This window comes from Oxyura jamaicensis, chromosome 2 (genome assembly GCF_011077185.1).
Source record: "Oxyura jamaicensis isolate SHBP4307 breed ruddy duck chromosome 2, BPBGC_Ojam_1.0, whole genome shotgun sequence".
NCBI classification, from domain to species: Eukaryota; Metazoa; Chordata; class Aves; order Anseriformes; family Anatidae; genus Oxyura; species Oxyura jamaicensis.
The window spans coordinates 10,101,203-10,125,126 of NC_048894.1; the positions used below are offsets into that span (position 1 = coordinate 10,101,203).

General features: G+C 40.9%; 1 protein-coding gene across 1 annotated transcript in view; it reads right to left on the reverse strand.

Annotated features, from left to right (window-relative positions):
- The window catches only part of PTPRN2 (protein tyrosine phosphatase receptor type N2), a 641,705-nt gene extending 627,838 nt beyond the window's left edge, over positions 1-13,867 (reverse strand). Inside the window, exon 1 of the mRNA XM_035319523.1 lies at positions 13,564-13,867. Coding sequence (XP_035175414.1) covers positions 13,564-13,690 — 127 coding nt within the window. The 5' untranslated portion in view covers positions 13,691-13,867. The remainder of the gene's footprint in view (positions 1-13,563) is intronic.
- Between the last annotated feature and the right edge of the window lie 10,057 nt (positions 13,868-23,924).

Consider the following 23,924-nt stretch of genomic DNA (forward strand, 5'->3'; position numbering starts at 1 on the left):
TCTTACAAACTGAACAGGGATGGACCTCACCAGTGTTCACTCAAAACCACCACATGACAAAATCGTGGCAGGAAGCAGAAACCATGAATGAATGCATGTTTGTAGAAAAGCAGTGGAATATTGCTCCAAAATTAGACAGGGGGAACTGATTATTGAAAAAAAATATATGTATATAGTCTTTAAAACAAGAAATAAAATAAATCCTTGTCCTATCCTTTCTAATTCTAAGAGCAAACAAACTAGCTGAAGGGTATATGCAAAACCTATATTTAGTTTACTCAAAAGTCCACATAAAGTCATTTCAACAGCTTTCACATGTTATCATACAGAACTGCTGCACAGTTTTAAACCACTCCCTTCTGCATCAGCCAGAAGGCTGAGGTGATAGGATTGCTTCAGTGTAGAGAAAGAACCAGCTCAATATGTGAAATGTGTCTTCTGTCTTAATGTAATATCTTTTCCATTCACACGTCCTCGTGTGTACTGGAATCCAAAGTGTAATACAAAGGGATGTTGTTGTTTTTTTATACTGCCAAAGTTATATATATACTTCCCATGGCTATTGGAAGCCACTGGGAGCACTTCAATAGAGGCAGAGACTCCTGGCTGGAACAGTTCAGAAAACACAACATTTAACCTCACGTATTTTCTGCCCACAGTGGCAAGAAATACTTAGCACTATGTTAACAGTTACTAGTCAAAACTGACTTAGCTTTATTTCTTATAAGATATTAGTGTTTCAGGGGCTAATGAGCAAATTCTGGCATCATTTCTGATTCTGTTTCTGGGACTAAAAGTTGTTTTTTTTTGAGGAGAGTGTGTATAGCCACATCTAGAATATTTACCTGCTTCAGGATTGTTCTGCCTTTAGTCAGAATGCCAAAATGTTTCTGTAGATAAGACTTTTTAAAACAAGAGTTATTATCTGAAATCATCCCTTTCCTTTTTGTCCCACTTGACTATCTTTTGATAATTCATCCCACAAATACCATGTGACATTGACAAAATTCTCATTGTGAAATCTGGAAAAGATTCAGGCAAGGACACTTAGGCTTTCTATCAAATCTAAAAAATATCACTTTATCGTCGCTACAGTATCATCTTCCTAACAAGCTCTTTAAACTTAAAAACCGGCTTAAGAGAGTTCTGGGTCAAGTTAAAAGCACAGGGAAGCTCCTCAGAGGAATCAAGTTTATATTCAGCATGGATAAGAATGCAACAGAAAAGGTGACTGAAGTTTTTAGCAATTTCCATAATGACTTCTCACTTGCTGCGTTCTGTCCTACTTTCTTTCCCCACAGTCGCTCAGTGGTCTCTCTTCAGTGGAGAAAATTCTCAATTGCCTCAAAGGGAAAATTCCTAATAATTTTTAATTCTATAGCAACATATAATTTTCATAAAAAAGCTTACATTTGCAAAAAGATGTATTTGCAGATTTAACTTTGCACCTCCTGAGATGAGACCAAGAATAAAAAGCTATTTCCAATTTCTCACATATGGAGAATAACTACACATAGATAATATATGAACTGAGAAATTGCAGAGTGAATACAAAATTCATTCATCTGGAGATTATCACAGGAATTTATATTTATTTGCTCTCTAGCTACAAGATACCTGGTGTTCTCTCCTTGATCTTTAAGGTCCAGTTAAAGCCATTCTTTTGAGGGAGAGTTGGCAATGTGCATACTGGGGATCAGCTTTGGAAGAGGAGAAACAAACTCCTTCAGGTTTCTTGCAGTTGTAAAGCATCAGTTAGTGGATTTTTGGCACTAAACCTCCTTCAGAGAAATGTTCAGTTAATTTGCATCTTCTCAAATGTAGGTTTTTACAGCCCATCCCAGATGTCACCAGATACCTACCCATCAGAGGAGAATGAAAACCAAAGCTTCTAACTCATCCTAAAGTGGAGTGCCATATCAATTAAGAACAAAGTAAATGACAGACAAAGTATTGTTATTGCAGAAGGCATTCCAAATAGCAGATTCAAAGTAATTTGAGGAATCCGCATCCATTCTCAATTTAAAAACCCTGCTCTAATTATCTCATCTGGAAACACCACAAATTCTTTAAGTAACCCTAAAGATGCACACGGGTGACAGCACTGTGAAATTTGTTATTACAGCCTCTTTTAGTGTGTGAAATTTGGATGTTGTTAAAGTTCTCAAATACAAATGAAAAAAAGTCCTGATTATATACAAATTCAAGGTATAATCAAAACTGCTTTGTGACCTACAGTGAAAGCAAAAGGGGGGAGCAGTCCCATTTCCTAAGTGACAAGAGCCCTTCACTATAGTTAAGCATATGCCTAAGTATTTGCATAGGCAATCAGAACCAAAATTAAACAGGCAGACTTAATCATAGCTTTCAGGTAACAAACTATTATAGAAACAGCTCTCTGGTGATATATGACACGAAAAAACTATCATCAGAATACCTGATGCATTATTCACAAATGAAATGTGACTAAAAATAGGTACGCATAAACAGCATGTAAAATACAGTGGAATGAACGAGTGTTGAGAAAGTACATAATGAAATTAATCTCTTTACAACAGAGCTGCTAGTTTACTGATTCTTTACTTTCGAAGACTAGGAAGAAGAGATGTGTACGGACTGCAGCAGAACAGAGATATGACACTATGCCACCTTCCACCTTGTCACATTTAAAGGCTATTTATTCCTAACACTTTCTCTTCCCCTTTTTTTCTGTTTTTGTGTTTCCCACCAGGTCTCTGTCAGAACTCGTTGCTTTCATTTATACACATTTGTATAATTAATTTCTGAAGCTCTACTTTATAAGAAAGTTATGTACTTTATCTAATGTGTATTCAGGAAGTGTCACATTTGCAGACAGCAAATGGTTTCTTTTTTTTTTTTTTACAAGCTGGGAAGGACTTTCCAAAGGTTACACAGCAATGGTGAAGCTGGTCAAACAGAGCTCTGTTAGCACAGCTGATAAATCTGAAGGGAATGGAAGGTAGGAAAAAAATAAAAGATAAAAAAAATAAAAGTAAGAATGAGTCTTCACTCAACAGAAACCACAGTAGATAGATTCTTCACCCGCTGGAAAATGTGGGAACTCCTGAAAGGAGGCTATCCTCCAGACTGGAAAAGAAATGATGGAAAATTGGCTAGAAAGACATTGTTCAAATATTTATTTGCTAATACTCTATCTTAAATAGAGCTAATCGTATTCTATAAAAGCAGCTGTAGGCAAGCCCTGTTCAAACATTTGATGTCTTAAATCACCTTAAATCCAGGAACTGTGGACTAAAACCAGCAACGTCAGAAGGAACTGAACCTGCACCAGTTCTCATTTACACCAAAACCTGAACAGTTCCAGGAAAACTTGTGAGGCTCTTCATGAAAGGCTAGATGTTACACTTCTGTTGGGACTGGAGTCTTCTCATGCAGTGATGAACCCTCATCTGAAAGGCAGTTAGTATTACCCTAATACAGGATGGGTAAAGAGAAAGGTAATGAAAAGAAGCCCACCCTGTTAAACAAGGGTTAGGTGGCCAAACACATGTACACCTCAGTTCACGTTCTGGCACCTCCATGCTGAGGCTTATGTGAGACCCTCCCCCTGTTTACACACACCCCTATTTGATTTAGTTTCTCTGTCTGTATATAAAACTCATATTGCATGACATAAACCTCCATAAATTGCAAGCTCAGAAAAAGCAGTCCCCTGCACAGCCAGCCCAGCAATGGGGAGCTGAAAATTTCAGAGCTCTTCCCTATCTGCTGAACTAGAAAAACCATTCCACAACCTCAAGATGATAAAGTATTGTTCTAAAATCCTCTCAGGTAATTATTTAATTAGGAAAATTTGACAACTGGGTGTGATCAGATCCTCCATTCAAGCTGGATCAGATCCTTCATAAAAGCTGTGCTCTGCTTTCTAAAATGTCAGCCATTTGACAGCTGTTTATTCTCAAGCCTGTGTGCTGTGTCCATTTCCTCCTCCCTTCCCAGTTATTTACTTTCAGATTACCAACTCTATAGAGCAGGTGTTACTCAGAGAAACAAAAGCAAATGGACAGGGAAGAAAAAAAAAAAAAAAAAAAAAAAAAAAAACTCAACTGTAGATCTTTGTCTGGTAGGGTGGCATAAAACCAAACAGGCAGAGTACTGAAACAGCCTTCCCATTCTGCTTTTTAAATGCAGTTTGATTATAGCATTATAAATTTTATCCTGTCTAAAAGTGTAATTGCTTCCTAAGAACATCATTTCATTTTTCTGTCGCTCTGAAGATGGAAAATAACAGAGGGCACAGAAGATCATAGTTAACTTTGTGTTTTTTTTCCTTCAGAATTTGTATTTACTATTGTTGCATTCATTTTGAATAAGCAATTTTTATTGCTGCAATTTGCCCATGGAAACCATCCCCTGAATGTAATGCATGTTGATAAATCATAGCTATGAGCTGACCTAGTTAACCAAAATAAACCTTCAGATAGGTAGTGCTAACAAGAGTATTTTAAAATCTTTGCAATTTCAGTTCATACTGAAATTTCATTCCCTTCAAGGAAAGGGAACATTGCAGAACTGGACCCCAGATTTTAAGGGTTACAAAAATAATTAAAAATAATAATTAAAAGACATTTTTAAAATATAGACCAAACAAAATCAAAAATCTAAAAGGAAAACACTCTGGTGAAGAATTTTTGGGGTTCTGTCAGCCATGTCACTAACTCCAAGATGTGGTCGCCTTTATTCATTTGCCTGGTATTTACTTTGGGATCTTGTCTTCATTATATTCATCTATTTCCAGAAACCCATGAGAGATGCCTAATTCCCAACTTCCCCTCCTTCCTCTTTTCTTTCTTCTTCTAGGACATAAGTAAGAAGTAGGATATTGTCTGGTAACTTCAGCCTCCTCCAAGAAATGGGAGCAGTCGCTATAATCCATGCAGAGATGCCGTGACTGTAGAAAACAGTGCTTAGCTGAGAAGACATGAGGGCAGGACACAGAAGAAGCTGGGTACAATATTTTGCCAGTGTAAGTAAGGCATTGCACTAACCCCATACTGGAATACTGAGCTGTGCTCAAATCTAGAAAAGGAATGGGCATTAAAAGCGTAAGAGCTCACTGAAGATGTTTGATAGCCTAACATCTGTCATATCAGATAGCAAATAACGCTGCAATATAAAGTACATAAAGTATTCCACAATCTAAATTTAAATTATAACAAATCATCCTGCAAGAGAAATACACCATAATGTACATATTCTTTGAAAATAGAATTAACATTCACATTCTTTGGTGGAGATTTATCTCCATTAATCACAGATTATCATCTTTGCTGCCACATTTGTAATTCACATCTGAAGAGTAAATAGAATATGAAATCTAACTTCCAAATCCTTTCTGACAGAGAGCTCAGGTGAATAGGAGACTCTCCTTTATAAGGACAACCCAAAGTTTTATGCGATGGAGAATTCAGGGGCACTATCAGCATAAAACAGTTCTATCCCCAAACCCACCTCCCTGTTGCTGTTTCAGGATACCAGCACTAACATCAGCCCTGCTATAACTTGTAAAAAAGGTTGTGATTTGGTTCCTTCTTCTTTTTTTTTTTTTTTTTTTTTTTTGTTTCAGCAAAACCAATACCCTGTCCAAAGGCAAGATCAAGTGTTTCCTGGCAGGAATACCATAAACAGTTGCTACTGCCAAATATTCTGTATTGCAAAGCTGCTGCCTGGTAATAGTTGAAAAAACACAGACCATTTCTTAACACACAAACTCATCATCAGGCCTGAGGATGAGACCTTCACCTTCCAAGTAAAGCAATTGTCAGAAAGAACTGCTCCGAGTTCGGCTGAATTGTATTAACCACCTTTAGAAAGTTTTAGGGGAAAGATAGCCCTTTGGCGCAGAGCAGAATGTTAATAAGGAAGAATATCTTTAGCCCTTTTAGGACAGCAAGAGACAGACAGGTAATTATCTCCTGCAGAATAATGGGAACAGAAAATGTTGATGTGCCAGAAATCCCGAATATCTATCAGTCTTTCAGCACCGAAGATTGATTTTGGTAAGGTATTTTGCAGAATGTGTTGAGCCGCAAGCCTGAGATGAATGGGGAGGAGAGTAAACAAGTTTTTTACCAGTGTGTGGATGTTCCTGCCTTTTGTTGAACTTTGTAAGTTCATTATGTAATGTGTGCTCAGTCTCACTTGCATTATTTTCTCTGAGGGCATCTGAAAGCATATTACATTTTGGGAGGCATGTACATCCTTCTGCTTTACCTTGTACTTGTTGGCTCTGATTTCAAGCTTATGTAACCATCATTGCGTGCTGTTAAGCTATGACTGAAAGAAAAGACCTTACACCCACTACAACCAGCTGTACTTCCCATAAAACTTCTAGTTACTGATTTTTACACCTTAAAATAGCTCGTTTTATCAACTTATTAGTTTGAAGCAAAGTAGGTATGCAATGTTAAGTGCTAACTATCAGTTGAGAAAGGCTGTGCATCAGCAGACTGTTTAGTACTTGTCAAGTATGTTGTGCTGAAAGAAACTCTAGAAAAAAAATAGGATGCAGTAATTTCCTAAGCTACTTTACTTCTCAAAAATTCCTACTCAAAAGGAATAAATTCTATAAAGCTAAGCCTCGCTAATCTTTTCAGAAAAAAAGTTCCCTAAGTTTTTGATGAGCACAGCTGTTCTGAATGCCCTACTGTTATTGGGAATGCTATAGTGTGTTATTGACACTGTGAAATTGTTGAGATAAAAATAGAGTCCTCCCAACCCCCCCTCAAAGCAAAGCCCCTAAAATTCAGATAGGAAAACTCAGTAATCCTACAGACACATTAGCCTCCGTGCCCTTCATGCTCTCTCTTGACTGTCTAAAACTAGGAAGTCCCACAGTGCCTTCCTTCAGCTCTCCCACCACCACACTCCCCCATCATCTTACCTGCAGACCATTTACCTGCTCATTTACCTGCTTTATTTCCTTTACTCACTCACTCCAGTCTGCTCATTTCTTTCATTCCAATTGGAGGTCACTTTTATCTGTATACAATTACCAGAGGTGACTGTCTCAAGGAAAATTTTTTCCAGGAATAGTGAAGTCCTTCAGCAGCATTATTCATTTCAGTCTCTGATGTGACAAAAGTGCCAAACAATTCCTAAACAGCTGACTGGAGAGACCTCCGTGTCTCAAAGTCATGCCTGTGGTTTTGAAGTAACACAGGAGGTGATCCTCAACCAACCTACCTTCAGTTTAAGCTTTGTCATTAGGCTCTCTTCAGTGGGGGAAGAAAGGTGAATGAGTCCCCATATGTGCTTGCCTTTCCCCAAGCATAACCTGAGTGTCTGATTTTTGCATTGTTACAACGCAATAGCAACCACATAGATATTTACAGCAGTTGAGACAGTCTCCCTGTCCTGGGAAACTTACACAAGACAATACCAAGTGGAAAGGAATAGCAGCATTCTTGGAGATATTTATGTGACCCATGTTAGCTATGTACATTTGGGAAAGAAAAATTGAAATGTATAAATTAGATCTAGGTTAAAAGGCACCTGGAGTGATTAGCTCAAACAAGTACATTTAGTGAGATGAATCCCAGCTCTCATGTTAGGAGAAATACATCCTTTTTTGCTATCCCCAGACAACTTTACACAGTCTATACACATTACGTGATTCCCCTGTGGCCATGGTTTTGGCCTAAATGAATGAACTGATGTTTCTGCTTTTCCTTCCTGTCACCTTGCCTCACTTTCTCATGCCTTCATCAGGCCCATTGAACATCTCAATTTTGCTGCTGCATTTGACTGTCTCCTCTAGGAGAATGAGTAACCCCATCAAGTCATCAGTTTACTTATTTGTAGAGTCTATACAACACACTAATCTCCATTCATGACCTCCAAATCCAATGCATTTACTTTAACACCTCATATCTCATTTCCCCTTTTAAACATCCACGTTCCCCAAATGCCTCTACTCCTTGGCCTCTCTTCTGATTGCTCCCCTGCAAACATGCAGTTTGTCTCTTCTTCTGCATCTTCACATGCTTATTCTTCATCTGCAAATATAAAGCCCTTTCACCAGCAACAACATTACTTAACTTCCTAAATTTATCAAGAATGACCATGCTGAACCTGACCAAAGATACATCCAGCTCAGTCAGCATCCTGTCTTCAATGGAGATTAGCAGTGGCCTTTCCCTCTTGGATGCTTTCCATCCTTTTCCAGTGTTATCACCAGGACCAGGTTGATCTTTCCTTCAGTCTTCATTGGATGCCCTCCTAAATCTGCTTGTAAATACTAACACGGATTTTAGCAAGGCCTTAAATATCCTGATTAAGAGTACCTTCAGAGATTTTTTGAAATTTTTGGCTTACAATAAGGCCAAAACTCTTATACTCTATTTCCAGACAATGTAAACCTGATCAATGAACCTCAGCTCCCCACTTATCAGTGGCCTCCACTTCTTTCAGGGACTACGGTTGCCCCTTTCTCACTAAGGGCAGTCTCTCCACACTGATGTTTAAAAACATTGCTGTTCACCGTGACAAAGTTCACGGGCAACTGCTTATTTATCATCAACGTGTCAACATTAAGTACCCTTTGCTGTTAGCAGAACTGCCTGAGTATTGCAGGATCTAACAGATAGGAGTAACCTCATTTCCTCTTGGTGGACTGACTGATGGCATGGCATGATGATGGTGCAGTATGTTGAAGTTTTGGGGTCTGTTATTTTAAAAAAAAAAAAAAAAAAAAAAAAAAAAAAAAAAAAAAAAGAAGATAAGTAGAAATATTATTTTACTTCACCAAACAACACAGAGAAATGTTGAGGTATGCTCAGGTGTGAAGCAGAAAGCAGCTTGTATTTCCAGAACTTTGTCTGTTTTCTCTCAATCAGGTAAGCAGGTAAAAGAAGAAAACCTCTCTAGAAATCCCGTCCTATGAACAACCTCCAGAACACCCTGCGATGACTTCCTTTTACCCATAAACAATTTAATTCTCTTCCTATTTGAACCTCTCAACAAATACAAGTCAGATGACAGTAAAAGAAGGTGTGGACAATATGTTTCACGTTGAAAAGGATAGTGTAGAACAGTCATAACCTGATGCCAAAAACATCCATGCATATTCTTATCTCCTTTTCAATGGAACTAGCAGATACACATACCTTGATTTCAAGCTAGACATTATTGCTTTTTGACATGACTGCTTACTTAGAAACATTTCTAGAATGCAAGAAAGTAAATAAATACTTTTGATGAAGGAAAACTTCTTATGTTGAATCCTTCACATTATGAGTATATAACACTGTCTTAGGACGATTGTTTCCTATCATTATCATAAATTACATATCATTAATAATTATATCAAAGTAATGCTATATCAAAATAACTCTGTGCCTATGAGAAGCCCCAAATTACTCTAACTGTCATGGCAAAGTCAAGCGATTCTATCTGCTGAACAGATGGTAACACTAATTCCCCTACTTTCTCAGCCAGTTGCTGCAAGACTCAACTGGAATTTTGATCCAAACACTGTGGAAGTCAATGGGAAGGCTGACATTGACTTCAGTGAGCTTCAGCTCAGCTCAAAGTTGCTGCAGGAAGCAAAATTTAAGTCTAGTTTCAGTCATGGCTCTCCAAGATAGTTGGCAATGAGAAATGAGAACAATAGTTACATTCATTTTGTCATGGTAACATCCACCCAACAAGAACTAAACCAAGATCCACCTTTTTGCTATTCCCCAGGAAATAGCCACAGGCAAAGGCTCTCTTTTATGACATCCTTTGCATCATATTTAAAGCACTAACTCAAAACCAAAGGTTTTCTGTTTTTTTATTTGTCCTACTATTTACTTCATCCTCCTGTAATGTAAGAATTCACACTGAAGAAATTTTTTCCACCAATGGTAAATGAAAACCCCGCTCTTCTTATTTCTTACTTCCGTTCAACAGGAAATTCCTAACCTATGCTGAAATTATTTCTTTCCACCGTTAAACATTCACATTGCACTTTTTGGAAGTCCTACAATTTACATGCAACATTATATAAAAGTCTTTGAGCAAAGTTAACCACATTTAAATGCTAATGAAATGTAACGCACTCACAGCTATGGATTCGAAAGAATCTTACATGTTTATAAGCTGAAATTTGACCAACTTGTCTTTTTGTTAGTTAAAAATTAAAATCACAGGCTTTCGACTTGCAGAAATTTGCAAGCGATGATTTGAATACAATTTTGAAGGAACTTCTTACATGGTGCATGGAACTATTGCTTCTAGAAATTTCCACAGCATGTTAATGTACTCATTTAAGAAGAAACTTCAGATTAAAACTTCAGATTAAAAAAATAATCAGGATGATGAGCAGCACAAAGGATTATTTTCTATTGCCAAGTTATACTCGTATTCACTGAAGGTTATACGCATTGTTTTACACAGTAGAGGTCAATGCAAATACATTGCAGCATGCCCACACTTAATCTCTTTACCAGTATATATCAGAATGACTTCTACTATAAAGTATTTTAGGACTAATAAAATAATTTGATAAGCAATGTTCACAGTTTACTTTGTTCTCTACCTCACCCAGCATATCTAATACGAAAATCAAACACCATGGCTACTTTCTGAATAGCTGTATCTACTAAAAAGGCTGCACAACTGTATGACAATACTTTATTCAGTGGAGCCACATTTTTACTGAAGTAACTGCTTTGTGTTTGTTGGAAGACATTTTAAGTTTAACTTCTTCCTCAGCATAATCATTAAGAAAGTTACTTATAGAAAAAAAATCTGTACAGTCATCATTACAGGAGCAGAATAACCCAAGTCTGAAGAATTTAGCAAGTGTAATTGGGATAGATTGTTTACAGAAGATTACTTTGTAAAACACTTTTTAAAAAGTTCCACAATCTCAAATTGATTCTGTTTTATAAACAAATAAAGATTAATTTAGAATATTAAATTCCCAGTCCTGCTGTTTCACCAAAGACTAATGAACACTAAAATGTACTCAGTGTATTTTTTGTTGTGGAAAGATATTATCTTTCCTCGGCTAAACCTGGGCAAGAGACAGAGAGAGAAGGGCCATACTTTTCCTTATTTGTTCACATTTTAAAAACTACTATAAATGTCAAGAAATGGAAGAAGCAGAAGACAATATGTGCTCTTGTTGAGAATAGCATCTTATAAAAACACCTTCCCACAGGAACAATCTACAAAGTCTCATGAATTATACAGGCAGAAGAAGCACAAATCCAAAGATACATTATTTTATTTAATTATGACTTTAAAACTTCAAATTTCTTAAACAAGTTTGTGACAAAAGAAACAGATCACCATTTGGAGATGAATACCATGATGCAAAGCACAGAGAAAAGATGAGGAAAAAAAGACAAAAAGAATGAAATAAGATGAAAACATCCCATAAAATAGTAAAGGTCATAAACTTCTACTTCAGAATCGGCTTTTAGGAAGACTTTCTGAAACACTTAATAGAAACAAATTAATATAAAAACTGTTTCTGTAATTACATGGCTTTTAAGGCAGTTTTCAGCATGTGTTATAGAGGTTTTATAATGCATCTGTGTTCAATTTTCAGTTAAAGAAAATGGGACTGTCCAAGAAGAAACTAAATGGGTATCTTCCACCTATAACCACAAATAATCCCCAGACTCAGATACCTTGTAAAATTTCTTCTGCATCTCTTCTTTGTGCCTAAAAATTGTAGTCTGCAATTGTACAGAATCGACTATAATAGATAGTTTGAACTTGAGATTACTAAGATTTGTAACACTGTTCAATAAAAGAAAGAAAGGAACTCCAGAAGAAGGGACAGCTAAAACTGTTTCAGTTTCAGCAATGTAAACATTTTCCTGGATCTTGTCAAATGCAATAAACCCTTCCCCCTCTTTCAGAGCTGTGAGATATCAGTGATTTCCCCATCCCAGTCAGAAGTAGAGAGGTGGAACTTGCTTCGCTGCTATAGACAGATCTCTGAACCATACCTCCTAGACCACCGGACTCACTGTGTAAATGCAGCCTGCTCTGCCCCCACTCCCTTCCACCAAGGACAGCCTTTACAGGCTGGCAGGCATCCTTGCCGAGGCAGAAGCGCCGGGAAGCTACAGGGAAGTGACAAACACACAAACATTGCTTTGTAGCTACAACACACTGAAAAATATTTTGTGACCCAGATTGGCAGTTCATGTTTAGGGAGAGTGAATCAAAATCTGGCTAGTTTGAAAGCACGATGCATACCCAGCATGTTATTATTAAACATAAAAATTGCAGCTCTTTCAGTATTTTTATGCAAGCTTTCTCCCCAGAAGATTAGGAGAAACAGTCTATATCTATAGCAACCAGGAGAGAGAAGGAAGGGAGGGGTATATCCAGTCCAAAATGTTTCTGCTTAAAACCTTGCATCACCACCTTCACTAGAGCAGGCATTTAATAGCTCATTTTTATTGCCATTTGACTGAAGCCTCGTTTAAAAATAAAAAATAAAAAGGTCAGCTGATTTTAATTCTTCCTTAATAGACAGAGCATACGTGAGGATACTTTTGTGAAAGGCTTGCTTAGTTACTGAAAGTCATTTTGTATTTTGTCTTATGAAGAAAAGATTTCTTAGAGACAGCTAGTTTAGCTTTCACTCTCTGATCTCCAAAACTACTCTAGGTAGCTCTTAAACTGGGACAAAAAAAACAAGTTACAACCTTCTTGGTTTAAGGTGAGTTTGGGGAAGATACTGCAAGTGAAGTGAGACTGACTGTATTAACACGTTTCGTTGGAGACAATTCTGGTGAGCAGTTACTAGTGCCTCAGTGCAAGGGGAGGGCTGACTGCCTGGGAGGGTCACAGGGGAGAACAGCATCGACCCTGAACACACGGAGTTTGTTTTCAGGACCCCTCTTTGCTCATGAGGAGAATTTTAGCAGGTGGGGATTTTTCCTCAAGATGTTAATTCCAGAAGGTGTCCTCTAAAAGAGGAAGGGGTTTGTCTGGGAACATCTCAGCGGAAGGAGGCTGCTTAATGGTCTTCATGGGGCTGGACCGGGTATTTTTAGACACCTCTAAACCAGCCTTAAGCACCTCAACCCTGCTGATTCCCACCTCCAGCAGAACGACTGAGGGGTGGTCACCCCCAAAAGCCGGGGGGAGGGGGGGGGAGGGGGATGTGGCCTAGGGCTCTCCTGCGTCTTCCAGTTATGAGGGCTGAAACCCCTCATCTGGGGCGAGGGTCAAACGCTTCGAGGCTGGCTGCCTCCCCACTGCACCACCTCTACTTCAGGGGCCTTGGGCTTGCCTCGGTGGAAGTTAGCAGCGCTGAGGGGAGCCCACCTCCACGGAGCCGTCCCCAAGAGCCTCGTCCCCCCCCCCGGGGCAGGCCCTGGGACGGGCGGGAGAGCCGTGAGGGAGTCGGGGAGCCCGGTGGTGAGGTGAGGATGCCGGTGGCCGTGAGGTGAGCGGAGGACGGGCGCGGCCGCCCGTGTGAGGCCGGCAGCTCCCGAGGGCAGGAGGGGACGGCGCGGCCCCGCCGCCCGCCAGCCCTCCGCGCCCCCCGCCCCGCTCCCCACTCACCGATCCGCGCCTCGCCGGCGGAGGGCGGCTGGCTGCGCGGGGCGGCGGCGGCGACGACCTGCAGCAGCACCAGCAGCAGCAGCAGCAGCAGCAGCAGAGGGAGGACGGAGCCGAGCGCCCCCATCATGCCTGGCCCATCGCAGACTGCCGCCCCTCCGCTTCCTTGCCCGCCGCCGCCGGCCCCCTCACTCCATACCGCCCGCTTTCCCTTTCGCCTCCTCCCGCAGCCGGTTCAACACCCAGGACAGCGACCGCCGCCGAGCCGGCTCCGCTCCGCTCCGCCCCGGCCCGCCCGGCGGAGGCGGGGGGCTGCCCCTTCCCGCTCGGCGGCGCCGCCTCCCCGCTGCCTGCTGCCCGCTCCTGGCTCCCTCCTTCCCCGCCCGGGGGCGCCCGGACCCGCGGGGAGAACCGGGAGGGGACATGGGGCTGCCCCCGACCCCCGGGGGGTTCTGAGTCTCCCCCGGGTGTGAGGCACCGGAGCCTTCCCGCCTGAAGTCCCCGCGAAGATGGCCGAGCGTGGGGCGTTGGAGATGGGGGGGGGGGGGGGGGGGTTATTCAGTGCGACTGCCTCACTCATGTAAAGCCAGTGCAGCCCGTGTCAAAGTTTTGTCCTAGAAAATCTGCTAGGTGGGTGGATTCTCCCTGTGGCCTCCTCAGTAGTCATTTATTTACCTTAGGGTTTGTCCACAGAAAAGTACTTGCTGTGCTGCACGACCTTGTGAGGCCTCAGGCCAGCACCTCCAGCACTTGAGGCACTTGTGCTACCCTCATCCTCCACCTCTCACCCCCATCCCCAGCTCTCTCTGGGACTGGGAGCACTGGGTCCACCTTTGGGAGGGAGCAGCAGGCTCAGGCACAAACACAGAACTGAGAGAGCTGGGGTTGTTTAGTCTGGAGAAGAGGAGGCTCAGGGGACACCTTATGGCTCTCTACAGCTACCTGAAAGGAAGGTGTAACTAGTAACTAGTAACAGGTAACTAGTGATATGACCAGAGGGAATCGCCTCAAGTTGCGCCAGGGGAGGTTCAGGTTGAGGAGACCTTTCTTCTCAGAAAGAGCAGTCAGGCATTGGGACAGGTTGCCCAGGGAGATGGTAGTGTCACCGTCCCTGGGGGTGTTCAAGGAAAGGTTGGATGTGGTGCTTAGGGACATGGTTTAGTGGGTGACATCAGTAGTAGGGTGATGGTTGGACCAGATGATCTTAGAGGTCTCTTCCAACCTTACTAATTCTATGATTTTTCTATGATTGACTGCCTCTTCATTCACAGACTCTCAGTGTCATATACTGAGTCCTCAACGCAGCAATTTGCAGTCCCCGGGCTGAAATAGCACAGCTGCCGTGCTTGCTGACAGGAGATCTGTGGTTGGCCAGGACACACAGCTCCATGCTACTGTGAGGGATGGCTGGGTCCCAGCCCCCTCTGTCACCCCAACATCTATCTGCTTAATTCCTCTCTTGCTGCTGAAGTTCAGATTCTTCCAATCTTCTTCATACTTGAGGTAAACAGCTCTCTACTCCCTGACAAACTTCATCCCTGACTTTAGTCCGAGTCATGACAGACACACTCAAAGGTACTTCAAAGGATTAAAATTTGTAATACATGAAGTGCCTTTGCCATAGACCAGAAAATTATTTAAAGGAAGCCCACAGAACAAGCTGATCCTGGAAAATCATGGGGTGGCTAAAGGACTTCCCGCAGCCACTTTCCCACCACCTCTTCTTTCTTGCTCACAAAAGTGGCAGCTGGATCAGGGTCAACACACAGCACCCAGCTACTACAATGGGACCAGCCATGAGGTGGTAAGGCCAAGTCTGGTGGGCCAGGGGTGAGCCTTAGCCCAGGCTCTGGGTACAGGGCTGTGTGGAGGTCTGCAGGGGCCAAATGGGGCACGTACGGTTCCTGGAGCCCTGATGAACAGTTGCAGACTCCTGTAATTCTGTTTTACTCAGGGAAAAGTGTCAGCATCTATGCTAGGGAAGAGTCATGGTTTCTAGAGCTTAGTGCAAAGTCCCCTCCTTTGCTGGGTGGTTAAGGCTGGCATCTTGGCTGCAAACAAGAGCAATATTGGATTCAGAAAACAGAAGTTTCAAAAAAAATATATGGACACTGGGTGCTGGCCCAAGGTTTGGAAAAGGGATGGGTGATGTTTTGAAGCATTTCTGTCCTTGAGGTCTGTTACATGCTTGCTTATGTCTTGCCTGGGAGTGGTTTCATGAACCCAAAAGGTCCCTTTAAGCCAAATGTTCTTTACCTCAGGAAATCAATTTAAACGATTCAGAAAGAAATCTGAGCACTGAGAGGATAGAAGCAAAAAAAGGGGAGAAAGGCATTATATGAAAAGGACAAGATGAGAAATGAAAGCACTGAAACATAAATTAGTATATTCTCATGGGTTATGCAAACCATCTGGCTTTAAAAGCTAGTAGTAGGAACAAGGAAAAAGGTCATTTGAATTAGCAGGGAACTGCAAAACAACCGAAGGTAAGAAAGGAGCAAATGGCAGGCACACCGAGAGAACAAGTTGTTCGTCAAAATACAAAATAGGGGTATTATTGGAAGTCATTGCAGCCCTGCAACAAATGATTTGCATAGCTCCCCTGAATTTATGGTCAATTTCTATGCAGATTTTAAAAGGAAATTAAAATTCTTGTAGCCACTTTGTGCAGGGGATTAGCAAAATAATAACATTTGTTCAAATGCATGTGAAGCAATGTGAAAAATCAAGAGAGAAAGGGCTTTCAGTAAAGCCGGGAAGAAATCCTTGAGTACACAAGGTTAGGAAAGGCAGGAGTAAGGCGTCAAGAAAAGAGTAAAAAGTCAATTGGTAGGTGAATGGGGCATTTGGAAATAACTCCAGCAGCAGTTCTCAGGTCTGGCAAGTCTGAAGTATTCCCTGCCTGGCTGTATTTTATGGTTTTATAGTAGGCTGCACCTAGGAAGGATACACAGACCTGTTTCAAAGCTCTGGGAACAGACAGATTGAAGTCAGTAGGATTACATAAAATGAGTTTGATTAATGACATGGGTAAAAACTGCAAGCCTTCAGTCTGTGTGTAAATTAGATGAATAACAGAATTACAGCATAAATATGTTATGACACATGCAGGTTACTTGCCGGTTCACAGTCTTTTTCTCAAGACATTTCTCAGTGCCAAGGTTTTTAATAGTCTGTATAATAAATTAAGCATCCATGCTTAGGCCTAACAGCCTTTATGAGGTTGTTTTGATTGCGGTTTTCATTCTGGTGTTTTCCATGGATTTCAGAACTGTGGAAAAAGAAATCCTGAAGCGTGTAAACCAGTTGTGAAAATTACTAGAAAGGCTAGAAAAAAAAAAATGAAACTCCATTCTTGAAGTCGGGGATGCTGCAGGGCTTTGACAAGACTTTAGGATTTGACACTTTTGAAAAAAGAATAGAAGAGTGCATCAGTAAGTTATTTCTGTAAGGACATATTTATATCTTTTTGGTAAGGGGTTCTAGACTAGTAAAGACACTGAATGGTCGCTAGGAGGTGAGAGTATCAGCTCTCCATTGGCAATGTGTCTGGAGGTGAATGTGAGACTATATGGGAGGATGGCATTGGGAATTACAGATCTGAAAATTTCAGCACAGTGAATAACATTAACGTTTAGCATGTCCTTAATTGCTGGAGCTGAGTCTTTATTATTCCCTTACAGGAGTGAAAAATGTGGCAGGCAAAGTGAAAGGAGAGCTGGATAATCTATATGTTTTTTTTTACATATGAGCGATTTGCATCCTTATCCATGGTAACCACAGCTGAACAGAAGGTTTTCAACACTTTGCTGTTTGGAAATGCTGTGTTGTCTGACTAAGGCTTTTCATGAGAAACGCACGTGGTTTAAGCAAACTTCCACTAGGAAGGGGCTTTTTCTGAGAATGATCCCAGAATGGCAAACTGCATGGTAGCCAGGACACCTGCCCGGCATGAGATCTTAAAGGTTCACGTTTTCTCTCTGTTTGATTCAAAGAGGTGACCTAACACTAATAAGGTCACTCTCTCTCTTTTTCCCTGTCTCTCTCTTTCACTGGGCCATTCAATACTGTTATTAAAAGCAAACGGGATAGAAAGGACGTTGGTAGCAGAAGTAGTTTAGCATGGAAGAAGCTGAGTTAATGATAGAGGTTTTAGAAATGTAAGAAGAAAAGGTTCCAAGATTACATGAATGAAAAACTGGTTGGTGGTAGATAAGTGTGGATAAATCTATGATTCAGTTAAAGTAGAACACTTCCAGAGAATAATCTGGGCATAAAAATACACAAAGAGAAAATACACGTAATAGTTACATAGATTCATAGAATATCTGAGTTGGAAGGAACTAACAGGGATTGTTGAGTCCAACTCCTGGGTCCCCAAAGGACCACCCAAAAAAATAAAAATAAAATCAGATCTCAGACCCTGTGTCTGAAAATATTGTCCAAACGCTTCTTGAACCCCTGCAGCTTGGTGCTGTGACCACTTCCCTGGGGAGCCTGTTCCAGGGCCCGAGCACCCTCTCGACATGCTTATAAGCAATTAAGTGATGTGAGTAAAATGTAGTAAACAGGATTTAAATAATAAAAGCTAAGTATGAGGAATATAAAACACAAAGGTAGCATCTGAATTTCTCCATGTACTGAGGCAGTGAGGTCATGCCTGTGAAATTTTGCAGACCTGTTTTTTATTTGTGACCGGGAATTATGTATACACAAGCACAGCTACACCTGCGGGATCATAGGAATAGTACACGTGTATTTGTGCACGGTACCACTGCATGCTGTGTCTCAGGATCACAGAGCTGTTTGTCAGTTTATCCGAGTATTAAGAGCCCGAACAAAAGGTCAGTTCCAGCTATGCTTAAGACACTCTACCTGCATGGAAAAACACACCATTAAAAAGAAAATAACAATAAAGGCATTAAAATTACCTTATTAAGTTTTTCTTCCCCTTGTCGCCCCTTTCCCTCTCTTCCTCCCGCCCCATAAAGGCCTCTGAGTGGGTTAATTGCAGATCATTTGTCCTGTTAATGGGTCCAAAATCCACAGGGAACAATATCTATCAGGCAGTTTATCTAAGATTCAGTAACCTAGATATCTTGGCACAGCTTTAAGATGTCTTGGCGGGGAATGAGGAGAGAAGGAGATAGAGAGGCTTATGCTATATCCATGCCCAGACAAGACAGCATTTAGACTAATTTACTGTTTACGTTTTATGCTTCTTGAGGACATAGGTAAAATATGACTCTACGTGAAAAATGTTAAATACTATTAATGTCAGAAATAAGTGCAGTGAGATGATTTAGCTGAATAACGTCTTCTGTAAAGACAGCTATTTAACCCTTTGTCCTACAAGAGTCTTAATGGTGTCTGTGCACAGATTTTATTGCAGATTTTCTGTATGGACCCAAATGGAGTTCTTTAGAGGCTTGGCGCTGCACATGTATACTCTGGCACTTCTGTACTGGTTTGAGGGCTCAGAGAGCTGGCTGAGCTGCAGTAATCCTCCTGCATCTTGTTTGTGAATTAAGAACTTCTTTCAGAGGCCTGTGAAAAATGAGAATAGAAAAACCATCAATGGAGCCACAACTTGGAGGACCATGAGGAATACAACAGGAATGGTATGATTGCCACTTGGCAAAAGGGTGTGAGCAACCACAAAGTGCTTTAGGAGGATGGCGAGCTCTGGGCCCTGTTCAGGACAATCATACAACGCCTGTATTTGAACAGTGACTGCAGAACTGGTCACACGTTGAAATCCTTGCAATCGACATTTTAGTTATTCAAATTAAAACAGACAAGATTGTTTAAACAGACAAGATTTTTTTAAAAAATAGTGTTTTCATTTTATTGCAACTGTATTGTAGATGCTGTAATAGCTCTTGGGACTGAAAGTATCCAAAAAGTTAACAGTAATGTTGCACCATGCACTTACAAGTAGCTTCTTTTATTCAGGGATGTTGAAAAAGTCTATGCATGTTTATCTAGCTGTGTATTTTCAACTCTTTTCTTAAGAGAAGACATCTCACATATTGTTCAATGTACACATTTTTTAAAATATTGGATTCAGGTGGGCTAATATTTAATATATAGCATTTATTTTGAATATTTTAAAGCAGTTAAGAACGAAGAACTTTATCCTGCAATTCCAGCTTCAGGTCATATCAGCAGTGATTGTGGTCTCTGTTTCTCAGGTATTGAATATTTCATAGTATTACTAAAAGTACTTGAAAGGATCTTTGCATCCAGTACAGAGATTACTGGTTTTCAGTGTTAGATTAATTGATTTCATGTCTATAAAACTAGCAAAGTCTTTGAGATTTTTAAATGAATTCCCACTGAATCCAGTTTATCATGAGAATAATATGTGCAGGGTGTAGAAGATGTCAGATATTGTCATCAGATGAGTACACAGTGGTTTCTGTACTTACGCTGTACCTTATTGCAGGTCATTTGGCTCCAAGATACCTCTGTACTGTCTGGGACAGGGTGACTGAGTATTTATTACATAATTATAAACCCAAACCACATTTTCCCTCACGTTTGGGAAGAATTGGAAACTTTTTTTAAGAGAGTAAAGAAAAAAAAATGCTATAGTATCACCCAATGAATAATACTAAATGAATGCTCTTTCAGCATATCGTATGTAGTTAGATAAAATAGCCTTTGTCAACAGAAGAGTGTGGTGGGATTTTATGAATTTCACAGCAATTCAGTTGTATCTAGGAACTATGTTATAATGTACGGTTGATTTCAGCTGTTTTAGAGCTTTCCTTGCTTCTAAAACAGTATTAGAAAATGGCTTTACTCTGGAGCATGTTAGAATTTTTACTCAAGGTATTTCTGCATCACTGAGAAACAGGAGTTCAATACAGAGCCAGAACGAAAAATCTTCAAGAACTGTGCAACTGTATGACTGACAGAGTTGGAAAAAAAAAAAAAAAAAAAAAAAAAAAAAAAAAGTAGGTTGATTTTAGTTATGACTGGGAAGCTGTGAGCTGGTCTTTTATTCCCTGTGCTGTAACTCAATGATAATGGTTTTTATGCGCTGCTGGAAAGAGCAGCTGGAAAGGAGCCTGAAATGGAGTCTTCAGGGCCCAAGAGAGGAAATGCAGCTAGAGAAAATTACCTGTGAGAATAGCAGATGTGACTTACATTAACTGAAAACTATAAATGTGACTTACATTGACTGAAGCCCTAAACATCTCTGTGAGTGCTTGCTTCAGTTAGTATGTTTTGAGTTGGTTTCTAAAACTGTAGAAACTCTTGGTACCAGCCCAGCCACTTCAGTGTGCTTTGGGTCTGTGTGAAAAAAATCTGTAATGTTTTTTGCTAGGGATGCAGGAGAGAGCAGTTTCTGTAAAGGTAGGTCTGGACTGAACCCAAATTTATTTGAGTTTCATTTACAATTCCAGCTGACTTGTTCAAATAGCACTTCTGGCAGTATCTACAGCAAATGGTGTGCTGCAGCGGCGTCTGATATCAATGTGGTAGAAAAGAAAGAAAAGGTGGATTGAAGCACCTGCAAGCAGCAGTGTATGGATATTCCAAACTTGTGCAGAACAGCCCTGAGGTGTCTCAAGGTGGGGCTACAAAACCATGAATCCAAACTCTGAGGCCACTTCTGAAATCTGTGTATCCAGTGTCAGGCTGTGAAAGGAGCTTGCGCTTCACTGGGGGAGGGATGGCCTCGGTGAGCACCGGCACAGGTCACAGACATGCACTAGAGCCAGAACTCCTTAAATCAGAAAGGCTTTGGCTCTTGCTAATGCCCACCATCAGCTCAAATCAATACAGAGGCTAAACACCGTGGCTTGCCTGTCTGGAAGTCATTGGAGACAAATTTCCAAGTTAAACCCACCTGAACTCCTAATGATTTCCATGGGTGTGTAGAGCACTTAGCACATCTGAAAAATTACCATCTGAGCATATCAAGATGGTGGATCCAGATTAAGTGATTAGACTTTAGATGTTTCTCTGTGAACGGATCCTTGTTCCTTGAAGAACAGGTTGAAGCCCCTAGGTGTGCGATCCACGATTCCATTTGGTTGCCATTGCTCCAAACAGATTTCAAATGTCAAGAGGGAGCCATGTTTTTAAATGGATTTAAATGGATTTAATAGTTATGCTTTGAGATGCTTAATGGGAGGGAGGTCAGAAACAGTTAAAAAAAATCTGTTTTTACCCATCTGCACTGTGATCTGTAAGATATGATATTTGGTGAATGGATTTTACAACCTATAACTAATCCCCTGAGAAATCTACTCCTCAGGTGCTAAATTAAAAGATGAGTGAGATCAATGCACCTCGTCATTCTGAAAGAATAGACCCGTAGCTCTATCCAGGTGGAAGCTGGAGGAGTACCATGGCTAAAGATACATGAATGGGTAGCTGAACAGGAGAGAACTTTATACATATATATGTATGTGTGTGTGTATATAAAATTCATAAAAAAAGCCTATGGGACATGGGTCCACCAACTGAGGTGCTTCTGAAAGCAGGGCAGTGATGGAAGGATAAGGAACTTTCATCTTGAAATGATCTGAGATTTTGTTAGCATAGTTAAAAATTACCTAAAGTTTTGCTTTCCTGATTCATCAATCACCAGGTAGATTACGAAGGTTGTATTATCAAAATGTAAATTAAAAAAGAAAGAAAAGACATTCAGTTATGACTGTTGAAGTCACAACCTAAAAATAGTCCTTGAGTAGGATATACATTCAAATTATGTATTCAGAAATAGCCTCCAAATTTGAGAAAATGTGACTGCCTCTCATTTTCTAGTAGCTGCTAGATTTTTTTAAAGATTTATGTTATGAATGAACATATGTGCACGTGCAACCTGACAGTGTTAGGTGATATTAATCCAAATGTGTGTAACTCTTACAGAGACACAACCTATTTTGGAAGGGCAAAAACAAGTTTCCAGTTGCTGAAAAATCAGCTGAATAGCAAGAATTGGTATTTTGGCTGCAGGGAAATAGCAGCCTATTGTAAGATGTCAACATCTGCAAGAAAAATAAAAATTACTTCGAAATTAACCAAAGGGTTCTGACAGCTGGAGAGATAAAGACTGTGTAATGTCGTTTTGTTCAGTATCTGTGCTGTAATCCATAGGGCTTGTTCTTACAATATTTTTGTTTTCAGACCTCTTAATTCCTGTGTTGTGAGACGAGATGACTTACTTGATAAATGGGGGACCCATGTCCCGTAGGCTTCTTTTGGCCAATGGTGTCTCTGGAGTTTGTACCTGAGAGCCCCCCTCTCCCCCCCCCTCCCTTGAGTGCATCCCATACCCTCCCTCAGTTAATGACCAGTACAGGACCCTTAGCAGGAGGAAGAAGATCATTGGAGTATGAAAGAACGGGACATCTTGGACAACCACACAACTGTGAAGTTCTCTCCTGTTCAGCTACTTGTTTGTGTATTCTTTAGCCATGGTACTCCTCCAGCTTCCAGCTTTGGTGAATTTGGGTGATTCACTAAACAGGATGGCTGTCTTTGCCACGTTAGTTGAATTTAGAGACATATAGTTAGGGGGAAAGTGAGGAGAAAAACGTGGCTGAATCATTAGCGTGGGGGTCTGGTGCCCCAGGGAACTGCTGTACTCCCCCTGGGCATCTCCGGCTGCGTGCACCTCACGTTGTCTGACCGGGGCCTGATTCAGAGGGTGCTTAGCGCTCACAACAGCTGCTGAAGACAGGTGAGAGCTGTGCATTGAGGTAAGAAGTGCTATACAACGTGACATCTCATACTGAGTTCCCAAAATTCACAGAAAGAAATTAACTTAGTCTCACTATACATTTGTAAAATGGCAACAAGGAAACCTACGGGGAGCTGGCAAAGCCTGTGAATCATTGTGAAGTCCTGGGGCTGCGGTGCAAAGTGCCAGAGTAACATCACTGTGGAATTTAACAGCTTTGTCCTCAGTGCTGGGTACGGATGGCACGCAGAACGCTAAGTGTAGAGCTGTGTGTTCAACAATGAGGGGAGAGAAAGCACTGCACATCTACCGTGTTGTCAACAGCGAGGGGTTTGAATCATCCACAGAGTGAGCTGTGAGGAGGGAAGTTTGTGTAGAATACGGAGCTTGTCTTAATGTAGCTAAAAATACATTATTATTCAACATGTTCTCTCTCTAAAGGTGAGGTTAAAGCCAGGCACATCATTTTGGTGTTTCCTGACTTTTGAGTGCCTGACTTTTCAGTTCTAGGAAAGTTCCATGCTGTGCTGTCAGGTTTTGCATAGCAGGATCTGGTTCCACAAAGCACCCAGCATGGTGCTTGCATTTTCCAGCCCTGTGCTGTGATGGCGAGACGAAGCGAGGGACAGCAAACAAGTTGTGCTCCTCTCCACCTCTTTCT